Raw genomic sequence first — 25,915 nt, 5'->3', positions numbered from 1 at the left:
ATCATACTATGGCGAAGCCTTATCTTATAAATATTAATGGCCGCCAGGACAGAGCGAATGAACGAACACTACTATGACGAAGGCATATCTTATGAATATTAATGAGGATACGTGCCAGCACGCTCAAGGAAGGTTCTGAAGTACGTCAGTTTGACCTCATTAATATTTATATGAGAAGCCTTCCCCGTAGTATGATTGGTCAGTTCCTCGCTGCTTTGCGGATTCTGCGCTGTCTGCTAAAGTACCGGGCGGGATTTCCGCAATACAATTCAGTATGGCGAAGACCTACGATTATTTGTTTAAACTGCTGTTAATCGGGGATTCCGGTGTCGGGAAGACCTGTGTGCTGTTCAGATTCTCGGAGGATGCCTTTAACTCGACGTTTATTTCGACGATAGGTATTTATATCTTATATTTATATCGGATTGTTTATGAAACGTCAGGCTGTGCTAGCGGCTAAGCTAATGGACTAGAAACTGTCTGTTAGCTCTTCTGAAGTTTGTGTTTTGTTTCTTTTCTAAACTTTGACAGGTTTGCTGGTGTTTTGTAATTAATTATTTTGTGTGGTGGTGATGATGTAGTGTGTATTTACTGAATCTTTCTGCTGCTTTTTTGGTTAGCATCAAACGTTAGCTGCTCTGACAGAATGACTCAGACGCGAAATGATATATTTGCTTTTGTTTTCACTCTTATTTTTGGAAACTTTTAAATATCAGATAGATAAAAGCTTTATATAAACTGTTTAGTGTCCAATTAAAACATATATATGGTTTGAAACGCGTAAGCCAGTTGCCACCTGTTTCATTCACACCCACTATAAAGACGTTTAAGACTCAATATTTCACATATGTAATAATAATATTCTTGTCTACATTCAGTTAAATAGTGATTCAGAAAACTTTACTGTAACTTTGGTAATACCATGGTACAGCTATACTAATATCAGACTGTGATATATATAGATACCATGATGCTGAATGATTACCATATACTTTTACCATGGTAATGCAAGCTACTTTATAGTGTGATATTATCAAAACCGTGGTATTGACATCTACTTGTTCAACAATGTGACGTTATCATGATAATATGTCAGAAAAACCAAGGCTTCTATTATGATGTAAATTAGACATTATCTTAAGTTTTTGCTCTGTTAAGATCAGTTAAATCAACTTAATGATGGTCCAGATCAAGGGATTTCAATCATTTAGATGCCTAGAATCCTTAAATTTAAAAGACAGCTATATATTTTCATGTATATAGAAAGACCTTATACTATTAAAAACATTATAATAAACAGTAAAATATTATTTAGTTTCTATTACGTTACATTATTATTTTTTGTACTGTTCTGATAGATGTTTTTATTATTTGCCTATTTTAATCATTTTTATTAATTTAGTTGTTTAAATTAAAAAAATGTTTTAATTTATTTTATTTTGACATTGTTTTTCTTTAAACTGACCTTTTTTAGCATTCTCCCAACCTCTGGTCCAGAGTATTTCAGATCAATCATTTGTAAAGTATCTTCAGCAGTTATACTTATGTTTTTATTACTTAGTTTCTAGTATGAAATGATAATTGATTGCTTGGCTTTGTCATTCACCATATGTTCATGTATCACGTGCATCCTATGGACATCCGTTATGTGCATTGCTTTTAACACCTTTAAATAGTCTGTTGTTGGACATTTTTGAAAGAGACGCTGTATTGGTTTGTTTTTCAGCCGATGATGACAGTTGTGCTGTTACGTATTTTCTCTTCCAGGTATCGATTTCAAGATCAGGACAATAGAACTAGATGGCAAGAAGATAAAGTTACAAATATGGTGAGTTTCTAGTCATCTTTCCTTCTAGTGAACACTATTTGAACATTAGCAGATTGCTGCCGTGACTGACTTCATATTTGGAAGTACATAAGAGAGTTTCTGAAGGAGCTTCTATTTGTCTAGTGAAACCATGACCAGGTTCATTTCTCCTTTACATTGCAGCACATGTTAGTGGTTTGTCTTTTGTCATTGTCCTGGTAAGGAAGGAGGAGGTCATCTTCCACTTTACCAGACCTGCAAAACACATTTCAGCAGGGCCACAGTTACAACACTATTATTGTTTGATATTTACAGGGACACGGCAGGACAAGAACGATTCCGAACGATCACAACAGCATATTACAGAGGAGCAATGGTAAGATGATACTAAAGTATGGCTGTATGATAAGCTTCAGGAATTTCAGCTATAATAATACTGCTGCTCATTTGCGGTCATCTTTATAATTGCAGTGTTTTGCACAGTTGTAATTTGTCTTGTGCTCTGATCTCAGGGTATCATGCTGGTTTATGATATTACCAATGAGAAATCATTTGACAACATCAAAAACTGGATCCGAAACATCGAGGAGGTGAGTGTCTCAGTGCCTGATTTATCTGCCTTTAACAATATACTAATATGCATAATCTGCAGGTTTTTATATTTACATAAATGGCTCAAACAGTAAAGCCATTGGTTCAATTCCCATGAGAATGCATGAACTGATAAAATATATAGTTTAAATGCATTGCAATTTGCTTTGGATCAAAAGTGTCTGCCAATTGCATTAATGAAAATGTCAATATTTCACCTATTTATTTGTTAAATATAAAATGCACATTAAAGTGGGCATCTTTGGTCCTTGAACCTCACTGAATTTGTTTCTCTCTACCATCTTGCGCTGTGAGCGTTGTGCTTTTAATATGACATGTCCAGTTAAAATAGTTTTTGAATACAAAAGCATGTCATGTTAATGCTTATTATTGTTGTCTGACCCTAAGCTACCGATAGCCTAATTACTAATCATTCAATTTTGAAAATATGTAGCATTGCACATCCTTAACAGTACTGTTTGAATATTTAACAGCAAATGATTACAGTGCATGTTCTTGTATGTGTTCAACCCAGCATGCATCAGCAGATGTAGAAAAAATGATTTTGGGGAACAAATGTGACATTAATGAGAAGAGGCAGGTGTCCAAAGACAGAGGCGAGAAGGTGAGCAGACCATGATACTTGTTATCTTAAGCCATTGTATAATATTTAACTTTCATTGTATAAGATGCTACAGCAATGATAGAAGCAACTTCAACAATATCCAGCTGAATCATACTAGTATTTTAAATCAAATCTGCCTGTACCCGTTTAGCTGGCGTTAGAGTACGGCATCAAGTTCATGGAGACGAGTGCGAAGGCTAATATCAATGTTGAGAACGTAAGTGCAAATGGATTTTATGATGAATCCTCATTTCATTTCCTTATCATATCTGATCATATCTGAGCATTTAAAGGTCTAATCCAGACGTAATGATGTTTTCCGCTCTACTCACAGGCATTCTTAACGCTCGCCAGAGACATAAAGTCAAAGATGGACACGAAATTGGTAAGATTTTCCCTTTCTGTGCTTTAGGTTTATGTTTAAAAATGAATTTAGATTTAAAATTGGGTAACACTTTACAAGAAGGTTTCATTCGTTAACATGAACAATAGTTGTACAGCATTTATTAGAGGTGCAGTAAGCGATTTCTGAGAATCATTGTTGAACACTGTTGATAATTGAAATCAACCCAAACAAACACGCCTCTCCCTTTATTGTTCCGCCCCCAAAATGCACAAACACAATGCAAGAGTGGATGTCTCTTTATTATAGCTGAAGCAAAGCAAAATAATGCTTTGCAAAAAAATAAAGAAAAGATGAATGAACTACAAAGAATAACAAAAATTCAGTACACAAGAGTATATACAAGCAAGAGTTGTTAGTCGCCAGCAGCTCCAGTGGTCATGTCCCCTACTGCTGATTGGCTATAAGTGTGTTGTGCTGCCCGGTCCGATCCACTTTCAACAGCATTTCTCAGAAATCATTTACTGCACCTTTAATCTTAATGTTAATCTCAGCATTTAATAATGCATTTCTAAGATCAAAAGTTGTATCTGTTAACATAAGTAAATGTACTGTGAACTAACATGAACATTTTTATTAACAAAGGTAAAAAAAAGGTTTGTTTATTGTTAGTTGCATGCATTAACTACTGATAACAAATGAGACCAAATTGTGAAGTGTTACCGATAATTGTTTAAAAATAAGAGGGACTGTAATTAAAATGAGATTTAGTTATTCATGTATACGGAAATATCAAGGATTTGTCTTTTCTGTCTATTCAGTATTGTCACATGGTCTATGTTCTATGATCACTAAAGTTGTCATCTTGGAAATAAGTTAATTTTGCAACAAGTCAACTTTTGGATGCCCTATCACATAAGGACAAAAAAAAAAATTACATAATAGGTACATAATACACTGGCGGCTAATAGTCTGGAATAATTAAAAATGTTTTAAATGTTTTTGAAAGAAGTCTCTTATTCTAACTAAGGCTGGATTTATTTGATCAAAAATACAGTTAAAAACTGTAATATTGTGAATTTACACTTTAGAATAACTGTTTTGTATGTTAATAAATATTAAAATGTCATTTGATGATAATTGAGCATTAAATCAGCATATTAGAATGATTTCTGAAGGATCATGTGACACTGAAGACTGGAGTAATGATGCTGAAAATTCAGCTTTGATCACAGGAGTAAATTACATTTTTCAATATATTCAAATATAAAACAGTTATTTTAAATCATAATAATATTTCATTGTTTTTACTGTATTTTTGATCAAATAAATGCAGCCTTGGTGGCCGTAAGATCCTTTTTATAGTTTTAAAAACATTAAAAATATCTACATAATACATAATAATTGGTAAATAATAGTACATAATAAAGACAATTTTCCTTTTTGGATGAATGAATCCTTCAGTGTCTCTGGCTAGCTTTAGTTGTAGTGATAAAATGAGGTTTATTTTGTCTTTGCTCACACAGGAGGGTAACAATCCTCAGGGCAGCAACCACGGAGTGAAAATTACCCCTGAACAGCAGAAAAAAAGCAGCTTCTTTCGTTGTGTGCTACTGTGAAGACCAAGGCCTTACTGTCCGCCGCCAATGGGCTGGACACGACTGGACTATGCTCTCCTTCTTAGCACTCCTCCTCCTTCCTCTCTTCTCTCCTTCTCTGTCGCGCTCTACTTCCAGCCCTAGGACAGTCGGAGTTCCTGGCTCCTCTCATCTTCTTCCATTGACAGATTAGCGATGCCGCTCATGACCCTTCCCTGGCGAAAGAAAGCATTGGTTCTACAAGTCAAGGTGAAGAGCCGGTTGCAGATGCATCGCCGTAAACGCGCACCTAAAGAAGATCCCGTACCTCCATCTTTGTTTCAATCGCTCGTTTTGAGCACACAACTGCCAAAATCGATCCATTCCTTCATGGCGACCTGGAAGTACTTGTGATTGTGAATCTGGGTCTGGCCGCAGAGCGTGATCTAACATTGAGCCAATTTGAGAATTCCGTGGGGCGATCTTTATCATTCCATTTTATTTTCGGCGTATTCTTCGACAATCACATGACCTTATTGTAAGTAGAGGAATATTATAACCCGCCTCTTAAATGCTTCAATTATTATTTTTTTTGTCCCCAGTTTTATTTTTCACACTGATCGTTCACACAAAATTGGTGCAGTCAAGGTTTCACAGACATGGCTAATGATATTTTCATATTAAACAAATGAAGATCCTGCTTTTTATTCATCAAGATGTGTTTACTGCCTCATTAAATCCAACCTCCCTTTTTTAACATGCACATGAAGCTATTTCCAAATAGTTCAGCCTTTTATGCAGTAGCGCTAACTTTCTTTTTAATAATGCTTTGCATAATTCCAAAACTCAGGTCTTGCTTTATTTTGACCTGAAAACGTCCCACCATGAAAGCACAACACTTGAATTGAATCTACTAGAGTATAATCGAATGAAACTGACTCATAGCCCTTGTAAGGATGAGGAATTCCTGAGTTTGTAGTATTAATTATGCGTAACCAAAAGCAATGAGAAAGGGTGACTGTGTGACCTGAAAAGCAGAGCTATACTTGAGAAAGCACCTCCCGTACAGACGTCCATGCACTTTATCAGTATCTTTTGTGTTGTGTGTAGTTTGTGCCAAGTGATAGTTTTGCATCATAAAGACAGGCGTTTTTACGTGGTTACATGGATTATGACCTGCCGAAATCATGTTAGCGCGTTTTAATTTCCTCCAGACGTTCTGTGTAAGGACTATTTCTACACCAGTCTTTTCCTGATAGTAAGCCAAAGCTAGTTTTATGCATTGGCTTCTATTGATGCAGTTGGAATCAGTTGTTTTGTTCATATGTCTGGAGTGTTATGAATAGACTGCACCTGAATTGCAGTCCTACAGCATATTAGTTTGGGTGGCACAGTGCAAAAACAAAACGGATTTGGTTCACATGACTAGGCTTAACTACCCAGAATACCGTAATCCACCATTCCTGATTTCAGAATAGTGTGTTGTCGTAAGCACATGCTTATAATTAATGCAATGCTCGAGTTGTACAGCCGTTCGAAGACAAACTTCAGTAGTTGCACTTGTTTTTTTTAGTGGTTTGATATGAGTTTTCACACTGATTTCTCTCTCTTTTGATCTTACACTGTAAAAAATGCTGGGTTAAAAACAACCCAATTTGGGTTGAAAATGGATAAACTCAGCGATTGGGTTGTTTTGACCCAATTTGAGCTGAGCAGTTTTATTTAACCCAACTATTGTTTAAAAATGACTATATGTCTGGCTTAAAATGAACCCAAAATAGGTTGGAAATTAAAAATCAGACACATAATTACTAGAGGCAACAATAATAATCAAAAGGTGAACATTTATTAATAAGCAATTTAATACATGTTTGTTTAATTATTATTCATTAAACTTGATAAATGTTTGTTCATTAAAAATATTAATATTAATTTCCAACACACTTCGGGTTCATTTTAAGCAAGCAATACTGCAATTTTTAAACAATAGTTGGGTTAAATAAAACTACCCAGCAGGTTGGGTCAAACATTTAACCCAGCTGCTGGGTTTGTCCATATTTAACCCAACTTGGATTGTTTTTATCCCAGCATTTTTTCGAGTGTAGTTTAGTCAAACCTATCTGTCGCAAGAGACCCGTTGTGTTTGGACAAATTGTGCAGTTTTGCCTTTGTACTGCAGTATACTCAAATGTATGTTTTGTAGTCGTATTGTGAAATGAAACATGTCGGTCGGTTAATGTACACCAGCAATCTTTAACGCCCGTTAGCTTTGAGTGAAAGAACAAACTCTCCATCGATGAGAATCCAGGAGTCAATCTCAAAACCTGACAAGAACATGTTCAGGTCAAATTTCACCCCAAAACCAGTTTATTTGGCATTTTGTTAGCACATTTTAATTCAGTTTTCATTAATGCAATGCAAGTAAATCTTTTTCTGATTACTGTACTGAAAAAAAAAAATTGTATATATTACTATTTACATATCATGGTACCATCTTTGTCATGGAGAAAAATATGGATGCATTACAGTAATGAGAACTTAAGAAGTTAATTGTCATGAAAATGTCTCAAATGTTCTTTATGCAATTTATATATATATTTTTTTTTCCATTGGATTTGGGGTGTAATGTGACCTGGATGTGTTTTAAAGAGATTAGGGAAGCACACTGTTTGTCTGTTTTTCCTGCGAGGCAGAGGTATATGAAATTCTCTTCTTGCTGCAATAAGGCACATTCACTTTTCTTTTTCCAAGCTTAAATGTTGACCAACTTGAAGTGACTTCCTGTTTGCACCTTGTTCTCTTTCCACCTCAAGGAGACTGTTTTGGGCTCATATTTGTCATATTCTTTCATGTTAGGAGTTGTGTAACAGGGGTCGGCTCATCTTTATCTGTACCCATAGCATCTCTTTTCTCTCCCTGTCAAATAATACTTGCCGTTTGTCTTAATAACTAATACTTGATCTTTCATTTTGGATCTATGCATCATGAAGGTGACCTCCTGTATGTTTTGTCTGTGTATGTATATTTTTTTTCTATAGATGTTCTGCACATTGAAGCGTCTATCTGCGGATGGCCGCATATGTCTATTCTGAGCTTTAGAGGACAGTCTAGTGTTTAAAACATGTTTGGCTGTAATAATGAACCTTAGACACAACTTAATCTGGCCTTTGGGTGTTTTAAAGTGATAGAATGAAATGCAAAAATAACTATAACAAACAGCTGGCAAAACATGTTTATTTGATTTGCAGACAAACCAAGTGGAAAAGAACATTAGCAAACAGGTACCGCTTTCTGTCTTAAACGCTTTGCAGTTTATTGAGCAGTGATGCGTATGTCTGTCAATCTCCGTTTTCGCTGTTTAGTTTGTCTTTCTTGTACTTCTTGGTTTGAAACGACTGTCATCCATATCATTTACAGATTCTTTTATATGACCATGTTTTCATTTGTTGATTGTGAGGTAACTGGGGAGATTGGTAAATTACATTTTGGTAAAAAAAGAAAAGAAACAATTGTAAATAACTCTAAAAAGAGATCTACTTAAATTGTACTGTACTTTCTAAAACATTGAAAAACGGATCTACGGTTTTTGTAGATATCTGTACTTTTGATTTATTAAAACAAGATTCTTTTAAGGGATGGGTCTCTGTGTGTGTTTAATATTGACGGATGAATTATTTTCAGGTGTTGATTTGCTGTAGTATCAGAAGCTGTATTATAAGCTTTTCAGGCACATTATTGGCTTGTTTTTTTATATTCAAGATAAGAATTTGTATATTATTGAAGTGTATATTTTGAACATTAATATTCTTCTTATATTAGTACAGGTGTCTTCTTTATTGTAAACTTTAATGTGCGTGACACCATCTGTCCCTGACTTCTGAATCTGCAGAGAAAGATCTTACGTCGTCTTTTTTAAGTAAATGTCCTGTTGGTCAGTTTCCAGATGATCTTCATATCCTGATGTGAAAGGTGCTGGAAGCAAGAAGAATAAGACATTTTCATGGTTAAAAACATCTTATTAGCAGCAAGCTCTATCAAAAGCATCTGTATACAATCTGTTAAATGGGACCTATAATGCCCCTTTTACAAGATGTAATATAAGTCTCTGGTGTCCCCAGAATGTGTCTGTGAAGTTTCAGCTCAAAATACCCCACAGATCATTATAGCTTGTCAAATTTGCCCCTATTTGGGTGTGAGCAAAAACACAGTTCTTGTGTGTGTCCCTTTAAATGCAAATGAGCTGCTGCTCCCGGCCCCCTTTCCAGAAGAGGGCGGAGCTTTAACAGCTCACGCTTCAAATGCTCAACAACAACAAAGCTAGAGAATCTCACGCAGCCAAAATGAGGATTGTCAGTAACGGTGTTCAGCCTTACATTGTTCACACCGGAGTCGACACTGATGGAGAGACTCAGGAAGAAGTTACAACTTTTAGAATGAAACTGGACGTTTCTGAATGGTTAGTGGATAAATTTATGTAGTTGCTGTGGAGTTGATTCAATTCATCGACTAGCATGTGCCGTCATGTTAATCTTTTGTGCAAATCCAGCATTGAATTGACCCTCGTTTGTGAAGCAGTACGGCGTAAAATGACGGCATGACAACAACACTCTACTACAACAACTCTTCCTCTTCTCTAAAGCAGCCCAACATGGCCTCGCCCCCTTTGTTGTGCGTTCTTGGGGGCGGGATTATGTAAATTTTAGGGTTAGTGATGTCACCAACCCAGGAAGAAGCTCGTAGTCCTTAAAAAAGCGATTTCTGTAAAAGGAAATATCTCCCTCTGCATTGAACTTTGCAGACGTTTTTTACATTACATTACACACTAACTAAAGTGAAATCACAATCAACCACCCCTTTAGCAGCTTGGGGCAAAATGTCAATTTTTCAAAATTCAAAATGAGTTCTTTTTGGGATATATATCTATGATCAGTTTATAGATGTATTATGCACAACTACGCAATATGCTTATAAAATATTTCAAAAAAATTTAATAGTATTTGAATAAAATGTGAAGATGTCAATTTTCATCACTTTTTGCCACTACTGTATATATCATCATAAACGTAAAAAAAAAGAAAAAAGAAAAAGAAAAAGGCCCTGAAAATAAAAATATTGCCTTTTAATGAAAAGGTGCAGGTCATGTGAAAGTTGCCTGAGTTTACCTGGTCATAACATGAGATTAAAGACATAACTTTGCACAGACAGAGTTGGTTAAGTAACAGTATCACATCAGTTTCATGCTAACACACGTCATGTTTAATTCTTATGATTATTATCCTTAGAAACGTTGAGTCACTGACCCATAGACTATCAACATATTCATACCACAGATGCTGTAAGCAGAACTTAAGCTGTATTTAAACCAGGATATTCCTTTAAAATGAAAAAGATTTCATTTGAAAACCATTAAATGAAATGTCTAAATAAATTGTTTGTGAAAAGAAAAGTGTGTGTAGCTGTTACCTGAGGAAATCTGGCGCTCTCACAATCATGTGCTGGAAATCCTCTAGAGATAATCGACCATCATTGTCCAGATCAGCTTCATCAATCACCTTCTCACACACCATCCTCACCTCATCCTCCGTCAGCTCGTTGCGGGTCAGTTTATTTAAGGTTTTCTCCAGATCTGATTTACAGATGAAGTCGTCGTTGTTGAAATCTAGAGAGGAAAATGAGATGAGGGTGAGTTCTGTTAGCAAAGTAAATAAATCACTATTAAAATTGGCAAATATGAACATTATTTATTATGAAAATAACTTAATTTGTGTTTAAAATGTAGTTTAAGTTACAAAAAAATAAATTTAAAAAATGAATACAACTTTTAAATTGTCAATTGCTTAATTTTCATGTAGAAAAACATTTGGCTTAAAGAAAATACTGGCATAAAAATATTTTTCGAAGTTGTTTTAATACTAAAAGACATTTAAAAATGCATAACCAAAAGAAATTAATATCCAGATTTATTGTCTATATAGTGTTACATACTGTTACTTTTAAACCCATTTTAAATGTCTATTTATTTGTCTTATTGTGATTTATTTTTAGAATAACTAGAATACTAAGAATATATTGTTTTATTTATTTCCTCTTTATTATATAATTTATTTATACGAGACACCCATAGTCTGCCACAGTAAACTTTATGGTTTGAACCTTCTCGACAATTAATAATTTCCACATACTCTCTTGTGTAAATCATTGATCTGTATTGTTTGAGAGCGTTATCATTTACCCCGTGTTAATGTTGCATGAGAACAGAGTCTTTTCTGATGACAGCAGCAGATCAGGTTCTCTGAGATCTTTTAATTAGACAGTAGCATGAACAGATATGAACAGAAGTAGTTTCTTCTTTAATGAACGTCTGAATTATTGATATTCATGTGTCAGTTAAGGTTCTGCGGGTTCATCTCTACATGAATAGAAACAGAAGATTGAGGTCAGGTCACAGTATCAAATGATTTCAGTACACACTGACTTATCCACATTTCCTTTGAGGGTTATTATTGTTAACTCAGACTATTAGAAAACATTTTTTGTTAATTGAAAAAGCATAAATAAAATAATAAAAAAAATATTAGATGAAAGGTTCTATATGTCGGAATTTTCATTCATTAATCGCTTTTTATTGCCAATGTGTGAACAGCTTGTAACGAAAATTAAAAAACGAGACCTTGCCTACTTCCTAGGTTGTCTATAAAAGCCTAATTTTTATGTAAAGGACTCGGGTCGTTTTTGCCGGGAAAATCAAAAGGATGTGACGTTTACGCGCGCTCCCGAGAGCTCTAATTTCAATGTGTCATGCACAAAAAAGGGATTATTTCAAACTATAGTCTCACATAGTCAGATCTATCTACTTTACCAAACTATCATAACATTAATTACCTCATCTGTCGACATGATGCCGTGAATTGCAGAGCTGGTGCAAACATATCCACATCACTATGATCAGATGATTTCTTAACCGCTGCCATTTTTGTTGTGTGTTTATTTTGTTATTGAGTGGAAAGCGCGCAGGACATATTCATCTCGTCACTCACAGCAGGGCGGTTGGCGTCTGGATTTTCGTATTGTTGCAAAGGTAGGCCTATTTCCAACTTCTTTTTACTAATAAGCAAAGAACGATAAAAAAAAATTCACTGTGACTATCGGTGCCTCACGTTCAGTCACTTCACTGACTTCAACGTTAGGTAGGCACAAGTGTGAGCATGAGCAGTAAGTTGCTGGCTGCAGTTCACTTAACGGCCACCGGTGTCGCTAATAACAAGGGTTTCTGAATTCTACATTTAGCCCCTTTAAAAACTTAAACTTATTTCATTTAGTTGCCAAGGCAGCATTTCTAATTTTTAAGTTGAAGCTTGAAAATGACTAACTGGAAATAAATAAAAACTTAAACTGAAAAAAAAGAAACAAAAAACAAACAACAACAACAACAAAAAAAAACGAAATACTAAAACTTATATAAAAATAATTAAACCTAAATAGTAATGTTTACAAAAAAAAGCACATAACAAAATGACTAAAATAAAACCAAATTTAAAATGAAAACTGAAAAATAATAAACACATAAATGAATAAAAACTATAATAGTATATAATAAATAATACTAAATTCTGGTTCTTTCAAACAGAACATTAGTCAGAGCACCATTATTCAATTAAATCCTAAGCATCATTCTAATAGTTGTAATTAATGGTTGAATGAGTGGTTTAGCATAATTCCAAACTAGTTTTAATTAACCCTATAAAGGGTTGCTAGTTCTGCGTAGAAACGACAAAATGATTAACGGTGCAAAACCAGTCATTTCGATAATAATCCACACGTTCTGAAGTTTTGCATGAGGATGAAAACTTGTGAGCTGTGCTTTATATGATACACTAGAGTGGTGCAGGTATGACATCACTTTGTAGGCCAAAACGCGGAAACGAGTTAGCATTTTAGCACTTCCGGTTCCATCGTGCCGAAGTCAATGGGTTTTTTGAATGGGATTTTGGTTAAACGGCTGAAATAAGGTCTGTGGTGAACACTTTAACATTTTATTCTACGACATAAAATACATCAGTATTACCCCACTCGTGATTTTTTTTTTTAGCTGTTACGTGTTGTGAAAAAGGCTAACAAGTGGCTAAATGGGACTACAGACGCTGTCATTAAAGTCATCACGCCGAACATATAAATTCAGTCCGCTTTTACAGCCTCATTATGCTTATAATTGTGCACTTATAAACTAGTCTAACTCAAACTTTCTGGGAAAATGTTTTTATATAAAAACTGAAAGAGTTGTCTGAAGCTCATTGGTGGTGATGTTGAACTCGTGCGACTGTGGTGTAGTTCGCTTAAAGCCTACCTTTAGCTTTTTACTTCTGGAAACTGCATTTAGGCTTCAAAATTCATAAACATTGTGTTCATCTGTGAAAATTATCTTGATGGACAAAACGTAAGTATCATAAACTTTTGTTGATCACAGAGCTTGTTTTTTGCGATAATCCAAAAGCCTATGGAAAAATCCTATTGGGTTTTTGTCGAGAGAACCAGCGTGATGCTAACTGCCGACTGGCCTACAAAGTGACGTCATACCTGCACTACTCTATTGACGAAAGATTATGGACCTTTTTTGCCCGCGAAATTTCGTGACCCTTAAGACTGACCGTAGATCTTAAAAGCGTAATACGCCTTCAGGTCCCGTGGGGCCATTTCACTGAGCACTGAAAACATGTCCAGAAAGTCATCCAAAGTCATGTTTCCTTCTCCATCCTCTGAGAAGACCTCAGCAATCCTCTGCCTGAATGGGTTATCCTAAATAAAAGATGACATTTTATCCTTAAAGTATGTACAGCAGTAACTAGGGCCTATTCGTAACTATTAGTATTTACGTTTTGCTTACATCCCAGTGACAGTGCTTACTTTTTATGCCCCAGTAAAAAAAACGATCTATCAAATATTGCATAAGATCAAGTGTGTATATTTGCGTCTTTCAACCAAATGCTGCAGTATAGTATACTAATACTTCACAAACACTTGATTAAACGAAGTTAAGCTGTTGGTTCTCTTGAGTTAAGAGGATCTGATAACGCTTAACCCCACCAAGACTGCGATCAATTAGTAGGAGATTCATAATTGATGAGGAACACAAATGCGCCGTACCTTCAGCTCTGGCATGCTGCCAATCAGCTCGTACGGCAGACGCACCTCCGGTTGGTTGGTGTAGTCCAGCGGCACGAGCTGTGGAGCTAAATCACGGTATCGATGAAACAGTCTGAGGAAAGGCAACATCATTGATAACTCTTTTGAACTCTTCTTAGTCTATAACATGAAGAAAGTAGGCCTGTATGACATCTTCATACTGCCTATTTACAGCTTTTTCAGTTTCACATTAAACAAGTAAACAAGTTTCTTATAAGGAAACTGAGTATCTCACCTCAGAATTTCTTTTCTGGTGAAATAAGTGCAGTCCTTCAAAATGAAGCAAAAACATGCAAAGATTTACAAAGCAGCATTTCTACTCAATATTGTTCTCTCTCTCTCTCTCTCTCTAGGCAATCTTTAGTATTATCTTGACCATTTTAGCTTCAACTTTTACAGTTTTCAAATATAATTGCATTTTTAAGATGCAGGTGAGATATATACCATTCAAAAGTCTGGAGTTAGTAAGATTTTTAAAAAATAAAAAAATAAATTATGCTTTTATTTAGCAAGGATGCCTTAAACATCAGTAAAGACATTTATAATGTTACAAAAGATTTCTATTTCAAATAAATGCTTTTCTTGCTATTCATCAAAGTATCCAGAAAAAAAATGTATCACAGATTCCACAAAAATATTAAACTGTTTTCAACATCGATAATAATCAGTAATGTTTCTTGAGCAGCAAATCATCATATTAGAATGATTTCTGAAGGATCATGTGAAACCGAAGACTGAAGTAATGATGCTGAAAATTCAGCTTTGATCACAGGAATAAATTACATTTTACTATGTATTCACATAGAAAACAAATATTTTAATTTGTAATAATATTTTCTACTGTATTTTTGATCAAATAAATGCAGTCTTGGTGAGCAGAAGAGACTTTTTTCAAAAACAATGAAGATTCTTACTGACCCCGAGTTTTGAACGGTAGTATAATATCCGAAGTTATGATCTCAAATGGCTCATCTGACTGACCTGATATGCGTCCAGTTGCTGGGTTGTAAAGATGGTCTGTTTGTTCCCCATCGTTGCAGTGCCATGGCAAACTCTGCAGCCGTATGCCAGCAGATATTTCAGATATGAAATACTGGCACAAAAGGCCGCAGTGAGACGCGGCAGATCAGGTGTCGCCGCTGTGAGGCCTTTAGTTCTTTTATAATGGCAGTATTTCATCATTTAGCTGCCATGAATGGCGGTCTTTCTTGGACGTGAATGCGTCCTGTCGGTCAAGGGGAGTGCAAGTGGAGAGCAGGGCTGACATCTCAGCTGAGCGTCAGATTACTGACTGATTCACATGCTGGGAACACTGGAAATGTGCAGTAGTGATGGACAACAATATTCAGTGTTCATATTCCCTGAATTATTATGTGGTAGTTCGAGGGCGCATTTGGACACAGACAAAACAATGTGTTGACAAGACATTTAAAAGCCAAACTGAGCCCAAAATCATCTGGTGATTCATTTATTAAAAAGACATTATATTTGGTTAATTAAATAAATGAATAAATAATAAGAAATATATAACAACAAAAAACAAATTATAGAACAAGCATGTTTTCTGTTCAAATACTCATCATTGTAATGTCTGAACATTTTGTATTTGACTTTTTTCCTCATTATTTTCAATGTTGACTTTTTTTTTTCTGTTTTTTTTTTGTGGAGTGAAATGTGACCCAGACATGAGATTCACCTCTTTCATCCTGGTTTGAGTAATTTTCCTGATAAAGTGTTTTGACTAGAGATCTCATGAGAAGCAATCTGGTGTATTGTGTTAATATCAGCAAATGCATCTCAATTATGGCATTAAATATGCAAGCATTCGTGCACTAGTTCACCATTGTGAGTTTAATTGGTTGGCACAGAGGCTGAACGGTATCAGTTGATCCTGTGGAAGCCCTGCAGCTGTTTTACCTGTTACCCCTTGTTCTCTCTCTCTTTTACTTTCTCCCTCTATAGGAGGAGATCAGCTCATACTCTACCTGTCACCTGTTGCTTTTGTTGGCACTTTTTCTATATGATCCCATGGGAAGACGCATGGACAGTCTGGAGAGATTCAGCAGATCAGATGCTGTATGTTACAGAGCAAAGTTTCAAGAAATGTGTCTTAGCAATTGTGAAAAACTGTAAAACAGTTAGTGTTAGTGAAGCTGATTGCTGTAGCCTATGTCCAACTTTAGGTGTGGAATCTTCCTTCATTTTTAATTTGTAGCTGCTGTTCGAATAGTAGCTTGGTAAATTTGTTGGTGATCAAATATTCAATATCTTTACTCTCCATGATTAAGATAGATTATCAGCGGAAGCAGTTCAAACTAATATAACGTAATGACGAGCCGCCACTGGTTTATTGATGTTAAAACATCTGATTTGTACGGTGGCTCAATGTGCTGCAACTGAAGAAAACACATGCAAATAGAAAAAACACCAGCAAAGAAAACATCATTAGTTTGACAACACGTGTGCTGCAAAAGTTCACAACGCAACCAAATACAGAAATGAGCAGCAAATACTCACAACACAAACAAATACAGAAACACACAGCAAATACTCACAACACACCAAATACAGAAACACGCTGCAGATACTCACAACACACCAAATACAGAAACACACTGTAAATGCTCACAACTCAACCAAATACAGAAATGCGCTGCAAATACTCGCCACACAAACACAGAAACGCACAGCAAATACTCACAACACACCAAATACATAAACACACTGCAAATACTCAAAACGCAACCAAATACAGAAATACGTTGCAAAAGTTCACAATGCAACCAAATACAGAAATGCGTTGCAAATACTCACAACACACCAAATACAGAAATGAGCAGCAAATACTCACAACACACCAAATACAGAAACGCGCCGCAAATACTCACAACACACCAAATACAGAAACACACTGCAAATACTCAAAACGCAACCAAATACAGAAACACACTGCAAATACTCACAACGGAACCAAATACAGAAACGCGCCGCAAATACTCACAACACACCAAATACAGAAACACACTGCAAATACTCAAAACGCAACCAAATACAGAAACACACTGCAAATACTCACAACGGAACCAAATACAGAAACACACTGCAAATACTCGCAACGCAACCAAATACAGAAACGCGCTGCAAATACTCACAACGCAAACAAATACAGAAACACACTGTAAATACTCACAACTCAACCAAATACAGAAATGCGCTGCAAATACTCGCCACACAAACACAGAAACGCACAGCAAATACTCATAACACACCAAATACATAAACACACTGCAAATACTCACAACGGAACCAAATACAGAAACACACTGCAAATACTCACAACGGAACCAAATACAGAAACACACTGCAAATACTCACAACGCAAACAAATACAGAAATGCGCTGCAAATACTCACAACGCAACCAAATACAGAAACACACTGCAAATACTCGCAACGCAACCAAATACAGAAACGCGCTGCAAATACTCACAACGCAAACAAATACAGAAACACACTGTAAATACTCACAACTCAACCAAATACAGAAATGCGCTGCAAATACTCGCCACACAAACACAGAAACGCACAGCAAATACTCATAACACACCAAATACATAAACACACTGCAAATACTCAAAACACAACCAAATACAGAAATACGTTGCAAAAGTTCACAACACACCAAATACAAAAATGCACAGCAAATACTCACAACTCAACCAAATACAGAAACGCGCCGCAAATACTCACCACACAAACAAATACAGAAACGCACTGCAAATACTCGCAACGCAACCAAATACAGAAACGTGCTGCAAATACTCACAACGCAAACAAATACAGAAACGAGCAGCAAATACTCACAACGCAACCAAATACAGAAATACGTTGCAAATACTCACAATGCAACCAAATACAGAAACGAGCAGCAAATACTCACAACGCAACCAAATACAGAAATACGTTGCAAATACTCACAATGCAACCAAATACAGAAACACACTGCAAATGCTCACAACGCAAACAAATACAGAAATGCACAGCAAATGCTCACAACTCAACCAAATACAGAAACACACTGCAAATATTCACAATGCAACCAAATACAGAAACACGCTGCAAATACTCACAACACGCCAAATACAGAAACACACTGCAAATACTCACAATGCAACCAAATACAGAAACACACTGCAAATACTCACAACACACCAAATACAGAAACACAATGCAAATACTCACAACGCAACCAAATACAGAAACGCGCAGCAAATACTCACAACGCAACCAAATACAGAAATACGTTGCAAATACTCACAATGCAACCAAATACAGAAACACACTGCAAATGCTCACAACGCAAACAAATACAGAAATGCACAGCAAATGCTCACAACTCAACCAAATACAGAAACACACTGCAAATATTCACAATGCAACCAAATACAGAAACACGCTGCAAATACTCACAACACGCCAAATACAGAAACACACTGCAAATACTCACAATGCAACCAAATACAGAAACACACTGCAAATACTCACAACACACCAAATACAGAAACACAATGCAAATACTCACAACGCAACCAAATACAGAAACGCGCAGCAAATACTCACAACGCAACCAAATACAGAAACGCGCAGCAAATACTCACAATGCAACCAAATACAGAAACACGCTGCAAATACTCACAACACACCAAATACAGAAACACACTGCAAATACTCACAACGCAACCAAATACAGAAACGCGCAGCAAATACTCACAACGCAACCAAATACAGAAACACACTGCAAATACTCACAATGCAACCAAATACAGAAACGCGCAGCAAATACTCACAACGCAACCAAATACAGAAACACGCTGCAAATACTCACAACACACCAAATACAGAAACACACTGCAAATACTCACAACGCAACCAAATACAGAAACGCGCAGCAAATACTCACAACACAACCAAATACAGAAACACGCTGCAAATACTCACAACACACCAAATACAGAAACACACTGCAAATACTCACAACGCAACCAAATACAGAAACGCACTGCAAATAGCACAGGACCACAATGGAAATGTTTCAAGAGGAGTATATACATATTTACAAGTATATACATATATACAAATATATATATTTCAGTGGTGTTGTCGATGACCTGAAAGGTGAGGGTTTTTTTTGTTTCTTTTAACATCATGATCATATGTGCGTTGTGATTATTTCTGTATTTGGTTGCATTGTGAGTATTTGCAGCACATGTGTTGTCAACTGATGAAGATGTTTTCTTAATTTGCTGGTGTTTTTTTCTATTTGCATGTCTTTTCTTAAGTTGCAGCGTGTTGAGCTTTCTCGGCCACTGTAGATTTGGCAAAAAAGAAAATGTTATGCTTTAAAAGACAGAGTGATTGTGCTAAACCTTAGTTAATCTTCCTTAAAAAGGTGTTTGTTTTCACAATATATAAATGATCTGGCAAGAACCACAGAAATAAAAACTAACTCTGTCCATCATTTTTGTGTAAGAATTTATTTAGAGACTTTATAATAGTTCACAACATGCAATATACAAATTTACATCTTTTACAAGTGGCCAACTCAAGCTTCTCCATATATTAAAATTTTATGTCTATTTACATATTTTACAATTTCATACTGCCACAAAAGGCCAGTCCAGATTCTGCATCACGCCTCGCAGCATAAACACTGCTGACAATCCTCAAAACGTAAGTGACTTCGCAGAAGAAAGATGTTTCTCAATGACAGCCGCAGCTTCCTGCAACCATATCATCATACTGCTTCAGCACAACGTTTTCATCGTCATCAAAGTACAGCAGGTTAATGCTGAAGAGTTTATCAGGTACACAGCAGGGGGTCTCGATGCCCTTGGTCAGTTTGAGGGCGTTGATGATGGACTGAACCGTGGCGTGGTTGGTAGGCCTCATGTTCTGACCCAGGGGAAATGGACAGGAGCCTTTGCAGTGGTAGGCATTGTAGCCGCGTGGAGACACGATCCACCCCGACCAGCCGATCTCCTCAAAGTCAACGTAGAGAGGCAGACGCTGACATGGCATCTTCTCTCCGCTGTCATCATAGTCTGCAGAGCGAGCGCTGCGACGAGCCGCTGGGGGGAGAGGAAGGCTGGGAAACGGGAGACTGGGTCCAACGGGAGAATCATCTGAACCTGAAGAGAGAGTGGAGTGGAGGTTAGAACAAGCCTTTAGGTGCCACGGACCCCAAATATGATCCTCCTTAAAAATGTAAAAGTATATTTTTCATGTATTTATTTTTAATTTACTATATTATTTTTTATAATTACATATATATATATATATATATATTTTTTTTATATTTTTTTATAATTCTCTATATTAAAAGTATGAACCCAATTCATACAGTAAAAGAATATTATAAATGTGTAAAATCATTTCTATTCAGTGTATTTAATTGAAATACTAATATAGTTGTTATTAATATATTGAATTAGCTTTTATTAATGCTAGGAAATCGATTAATCGCGATTAATCAAATCCAAAATAAAAGTTTGTGTTTACATAATATATGTGTGTGTGCTGTGTATAATTATTATGTATATATAAATACGCAAACATGCATGTATATATTTAAGAAAAATGTGTTATATTTACATGTATTTATATTTATATATAAATTATATAAATATATGTACAGTATATACATGCAAATATTTCTTAAATATATACGAGTATGTGTGTGTGTATTTAAATATACAAAATAAGTATACACAGCACACACATATTATGTACACAAACTTTTATTTTGCATGCGATTAATCGCGATTAATCGTTTTCCCAGCATTAGTTTTTATTTTTATATTTTACATTTTAATTTTAGTTAAAGTTTTATCAATTTTGTTGGGTGTTTTTGTAATTTTATTAGTTTTTTTTAATGTCTATAAAAAAAAAGTCTATATATGTCATGTCAACAAGCTAGCTGAAATAAAATAAGTTTAAAGTTTTTTATACTTTATTTCAGCTAATGTTTATTGTATTTCAAGTAATGGAAATATTTTTTAGTTTTAGTTAAGAATAATAACGCTGTATCTATTACATTACTACATGTTTTTTTTGCTCTATAGAAGTGTACTGTATTTTATTTATTTAAATCACTTTTTTACTATTCATTTATTTAATTTATTTTTTTTTTTTAATAAATTAAGTTTATTTTTATTTACTAAATATTTTATAATTTAATACATACTGTATTTTATTTACTATACCACTATATTTTTATTTATTTTTTTATTATTTACTTGTTACATTTTTACAGTTTTTCTTCAATCGTTTCCTCAAACTCAAACTGGTTTAGAGCAAGATGTCTGAAATGCATTTATTTGAATCCATACAGTTGCTCTTTTGAGATTATATGAGAAGCAGGGAACTCCTCAGTCTAAGAGGATGACTGAGATATTAAAGAGATGCATGTGTCATACCTTTAGCAGTGATCTCCAGAGAAGCCGCCCGTCTGCCGTCGTCTGTGAAGAGGACCAGCATGGGCTGTTTGCTGTGATGGTGGTGACGGCCTGAAGCAAAACGCACACTTTTCAGGTCCATCTGAAGACCTGATAGAGTCCTCACCGTGACCAGGAGACCCAGATTACTGCCCTCATCGGACATCCAAGAGCGCACCTTTGATATAAAAAAAGAAACTTAGCAAATGTATTTGCACAAGCAACTGTTCTAAAACATATTCAGCTACTTGTCTGCATAGGCAGCATTTTAACTCAATTACAACTTTGAAACACTCTGAGAAAATCTCTCAAAGTGTGATTTTGGTTCATACTTACAGCTTGAGTGATGGTAAAAACCTCCCAGCCAGAGGAATGGATGGGCACCAGCCGGGACGAGAGCAGCTTCTTCCCTTGTGAGACGTTCTTTTTGCTGCTATCGAGAACCTGATATACACTGACCTGTATAAAAACACCACTTCAATGATTAACCAGAAGAACTTGCTTTTAAAGTGCATCACGTTCTTTTCTTTGGGTCGGTGAATAGGCAGCGTACCTGACAGAAGTGATGTCTGTTGAAGATGAGTGATGCTTGTGGCCTGAGCTTGAACAGATGCAGTTCAGCCGTCAGGATCTTTTCACTCTTGGCCACCGTGGACATGTTGAAGAGAAACTCAACATGCTCACTATGCACTAAAGAAAAATGACAAAAGAAATCATGATGTGAAATGACACATACTTTGTACATTTTTATGCTTAAATTCAGGGCTGTAACCATCACCCATCCCCCTCCCCAACTCAATATTCAGATTAGCAGATGATCAATATAGGTCCTTAATGAGCCATTCTCAAAACTTCACATTTAAATATTTGGCTACATGCTTGCCTAAAGTTAAACTTACTTACACTTATAAAGATGCAATTCCACATTTCATAATTAAAATAAATAAGTATTAACATTGAGTATTTAAGTACTCAATTGAGTACTCATGATTTAAATAACTTAAGGTATTTGTTTAAAAGTTTACTTTTGGAGACAAATATTCAGTGCAATTACAAATTATAATCGGTTACTGATTCCAAATTACAGGACAAACATTGTAGTGTAACATAATCCATTATATTACACATTTAAGGTAATCTGACTACTTTTAGATTGACCTAATTCTTTTATCACATTGATTTGAATAGGAAAATCTTTATATAAAAATACAAAGAGAAAGAAAATATATTCAAATCCTTGTTATTAACATGAAGTGCTTTAAATATTACATTACATCATGGTTTCCCAGACATGTCAGGGTCAGTGACTTTAATGAAAAGCCATTAAAGTAATTAAATTGTAAAAAATAATAAAATAATTTTAAAATAAAACAACACTTACTAAAAGATAGCCCTATATTGTATTTGTTTACCTGCTTGTAGTAGAGAGAATCAATGAATTATGAATAATTTCCTGCCATTTTGAGAATAACATGTAATCAATAATTACAAGTATTTTAAAACGTAATCTAAAGTATTTTTGGAATCGGATTACATAATCTAGATTACATGTAATCAAGTTACTACCAGACACTGAATATATTTAGATATTTTGATTATTTTGATCATTTTCAATAAAACATCAAAATCAAGGTAAACCACTTCAATACAGATTAAAAAGTAGACTTGACAAAATGGCGTCTGTCTTGTTTTGTACAATTGTACCTTTGTGTTTGTGCGCACTGAGTAAGTCTCACAAACAACGCCTAAGACAACACTTTTCCATCCCAAATGCTCTTTTTATTTCCACTGTCCCACTTCAAGTGAATAAAGAAGTCAGTAGGCTATCTTACGTTTATCGAAGAAACTGCGGACGGTGTTTCCCTCCAGGAGCGTCGGGTCTTTGGTGACTCCGTCCACATCCGCGATGGTGTTGTACAGGTCCAGCATGTACTGAGGAGGCTGTTTGTGTCCCCGAACCAGTGCAGCAGGAGGATCCTCCATCCCAAACACCTCCAAAAGCCTCTTGATCGCCTCGGATCGCACTTCTTCCGACTCGTTTTGCACCGTAAAGTGGTTTTCCAGGTAATTCAGAGACGGTCTACTGATGGCGAGTCCCATCAGGGAGATCCAGATCACTGCGGGCAACATGATGAGAAAATCCTCAGAGATGTTCTTTGGTAGCTGGAGATGGACTGACTGAAGCTGCACAAGATTGGCAGCGTTTTATATGATGTTGGCAAAGTCTTCGGTCAACAGCCATAAAGAGCTGCTATTTAGTCGCAAATGTAAATCAACAATCAGTGAATGTAAAGCAAATCTAATGGCGGTGTTAACGAGGTGCGAACAGGACTGGTGGTCCTCTGGGGAGATCCTGAGAGGAAATTAGTGTTCATCAAATGTGCCTTGCTGTAAATAAGCCCTATATATTTCGATTAAAGAAAAATCTATAGGTAAAATGTTTTATTACACTACATTTCGCCCGTCTATGTGAGTCTGAAGAGTCTTTTGTACGCAGTTTGCGCGCCGCGGGTGGTTAACTTCCTTCAGAATGGATCCATTAATTGAGACAAAACGAGGATAATGTGTTACGGGAACAACAATTATTTCGACAAACGCCGTGAGAAGTTTCCAGCATGCGCCCTGTGTTTTCATGTTAATGGCAAACACACCTGCTCAAACAGAGATTTGAGTCTGAGCAAATTAAAAATCACTTCATTTCAACACGCTGGATTCACAATCTCGCACTGCTCATATGTTAATGAGAACATTAATGAACATTTGCATAAATGAGCTCAATCCTCGTGGAGTTTGAATCAATAGATAGTTAATGCAAGTGTGAGAGACTTTGCTGGGTGGTTTAGACTAGATTAATTTCTCATCTGATGTATGTGGTGTAATTGTTTGTTTTCATTAGGGCTCATTATAGTGGGTAGTATGGATGAATCCTCTGATCCGTCTGACACTGTGGAGATTTCTTAATACTAATGGATCGCATAAGCTTAATGAATGACATGAGCTCTGATATTATGACACAGAAGCTTGATGTTGCTTTAAGGTTAATTAACGTTTGCGATCGATTATTTTAGTTTCTGGAGTTTTAACTAACTCATTTGATTCACATCGTCTTTCAAGCCCATCCATCCATGTTTGTCTGTCTGAATCATTTGATTCACATCGTCCTTCAAGCTTTATCTATCTATCTATCTATCTATCTATCTATCTATCTATCTATCTATCTATCTATCTATGTCTGTCTGAATCATTTGATTCATTGTCTATCTATCTATCTATCTATCTATCTATCTATGTCTGTCTGAATCATTTGATTCATTGTCTATCTATCTATCTATCTATCTATCTATCTATCTGTGTTTGTCTGTCTGAATCATTTGATTCATTGTCTTTCAAGCGTATCTATCTATCTATCTATCTATCTATCTATCTATCCATGTTTGTCTGTCTGAATCATTTGATTCATTGTCTTTCAAGCGTATCTATCTATCTATCTATCCATGTTTGTCTGTCTGAATCATTTGATTCATTGTCTTTCTATCTATCTATCTATCTATCTATCTATCTATCTATCTATCTATCTGTTTGTCTGAATCATTTGATTCATTGTCTTTCAAGCGTATCTATCTGTTTGTCTGAATCATTTGATTCAGTCTGTCTATCTATCTATCTATCTATCTATCTATCTGTGTTTGTCTGCCTGAATCATTTGATTCCTTGTCTATCTGTCTATCTATCTATCTATCTATCTATCTATCTGTGTTTGTCTGTCTGAATCATTTGATTCATTGTCTTTCTATCTATCTATCTATCTATCTATCTATCTATCTATCTACCCATCCATCCATCTTTTAAAACATGCAAATCTTGTTGCAAAATTGTTCACAAGTAGGTTAAGTTTGTATTAACTAAATCTATAAGAATTATCTATTTGGGATAGCAGTTTTTTTGTATACTTTTTATGTATTTGTTGTGAATTGTACAGTTCATGATAAAATTTCCAAGAATGTAAGAAATTGTCTTACCCACATTTGCCAAATTGGGTTTTCCAAATACAATTTTTTTTTAGTATTTACGTCTGCAATAACTTTAAATTGCCTCTCTATAACTATTTATGTGGGATTACAGTATTTTGTGGGCTATTTTGCATATGCGACGCCTCTGTCATTTGCATGTCTTGCTAACGCCTTAATTATTGGTTGATTTGTAACGTGATTTAAAGCTGAGACATGATTTGCATGTGTAACACTCTTTAGTATTCTGTGCATCTTGTCATGTAGTCCAAGAGGCTTTTCCACTTTCTCAC

General features: G+C 35.5%; 3 protein-coding genes across 3 annotated transcripts; 1 reads left to right on the top strand and 2 right to left on the bottom strand.

Annotated features, from left to right (window-relative positions):
• The first annotated feature begins 199 nt into the window (after positions 1 to 199).
• rab8a (RAB8A, member RAS oncogene family) lies at positions 200 to 8,579 on the top strand. The gene is made up of 8 exons (XM_051859814.1): positions 200 to 398; positions 1,768 to 1,828; positions 2,123 to 2,183; positions 2,320 to 2,397; positions 2,934 to 3,023; positions 3,175 to 3,240; positions 3,358 to 3,408; positions 4,893 to 8,579. The coding sequence occupies exons 1-8, from the start codon at positions 275 to 277 to the stop codon at positions 4,983 to 4,985; spliced, it is 624 nt and encodes a 207-aa protein (XP_051715774.1). The 5' UTR covers positions 200 to 274; the 3' UTR covers positions 4,986 to 8,579.
• Positions 8,158 to 15,170, bottom strand: cib3 (calcium and integrin binding family member 3). The gene is made up of 6 exons (XM_051859826.1): positions 15,105 to 15,170; positions 14,359 to 14,393; positions 14,085 to 14,196; positions 13,589 to 13,736; positions 10,407 to 10,602; positions 8,158 to 8,915 (listed from the first exon to the last, which is right to left on the bottom strand). The coding sequence occupies exons 1-6, from the start codon at positions 15,153 to 15,155 to the stop codon at positions 8,894 to 8,896; spliced, it is 564 nt and encodes a 187-aa protein (XP_051715786.1). The 5' UTR covers positions 15,156 to 15,170; the 3' UTR covers positions 8,158 to 8,893.
• A 4,467-nt stretch (positions 15,171 to 19,637) lies between these two features.
• admp (anti-dorsalizing morphogenic protein) lies at positions 19,638 to 24,774 on the bottom strand. The gene is made up of 5 exons (XM_051859786.1): positions 23,448 to 24,774; positions 22,169 to 22,305; positions 21,952 to 22,074; positions 21,598 to 21,793; positions 19,638 to 20,310 (listed from the first exon to the last, which is right to left on the bottom strand). The coding sequence occupies exons 1-5, from the start codon at positions 23,743 to 23,745 to the stop codon at positions 19,883 to 19,885; spliced, it is 1,182 nt and encodes a 393-aa protein (XP_051715746.1). The 5' UTR covers positions 23,746 to 24,774; the 3' UTR covers positions 19,638 to 19,882.
• Between the last annotated feature and the right edge of the window lie 1,141 nt (positions 24,775 to 25,915).

This window comes from Ctenopharyngodon idella, chromosome 2, assembly GCF_019924925.1.
Source record: "Ctenopharyngodon idella isolate HZGC_01 chromosome 2, HZGC01, whole genome shotgun sequence".
Taxonomy (NCBI): Eukaryota; Metazoa; Chordata; class Actinopteri; order Cypriniformes; family Xenocyprididae; genus Ctenopharyngodon; species Ctenopharyngodon idella.
This window is presented reverse-complemented; position numbering and strand designations above follow the sequence as displayed.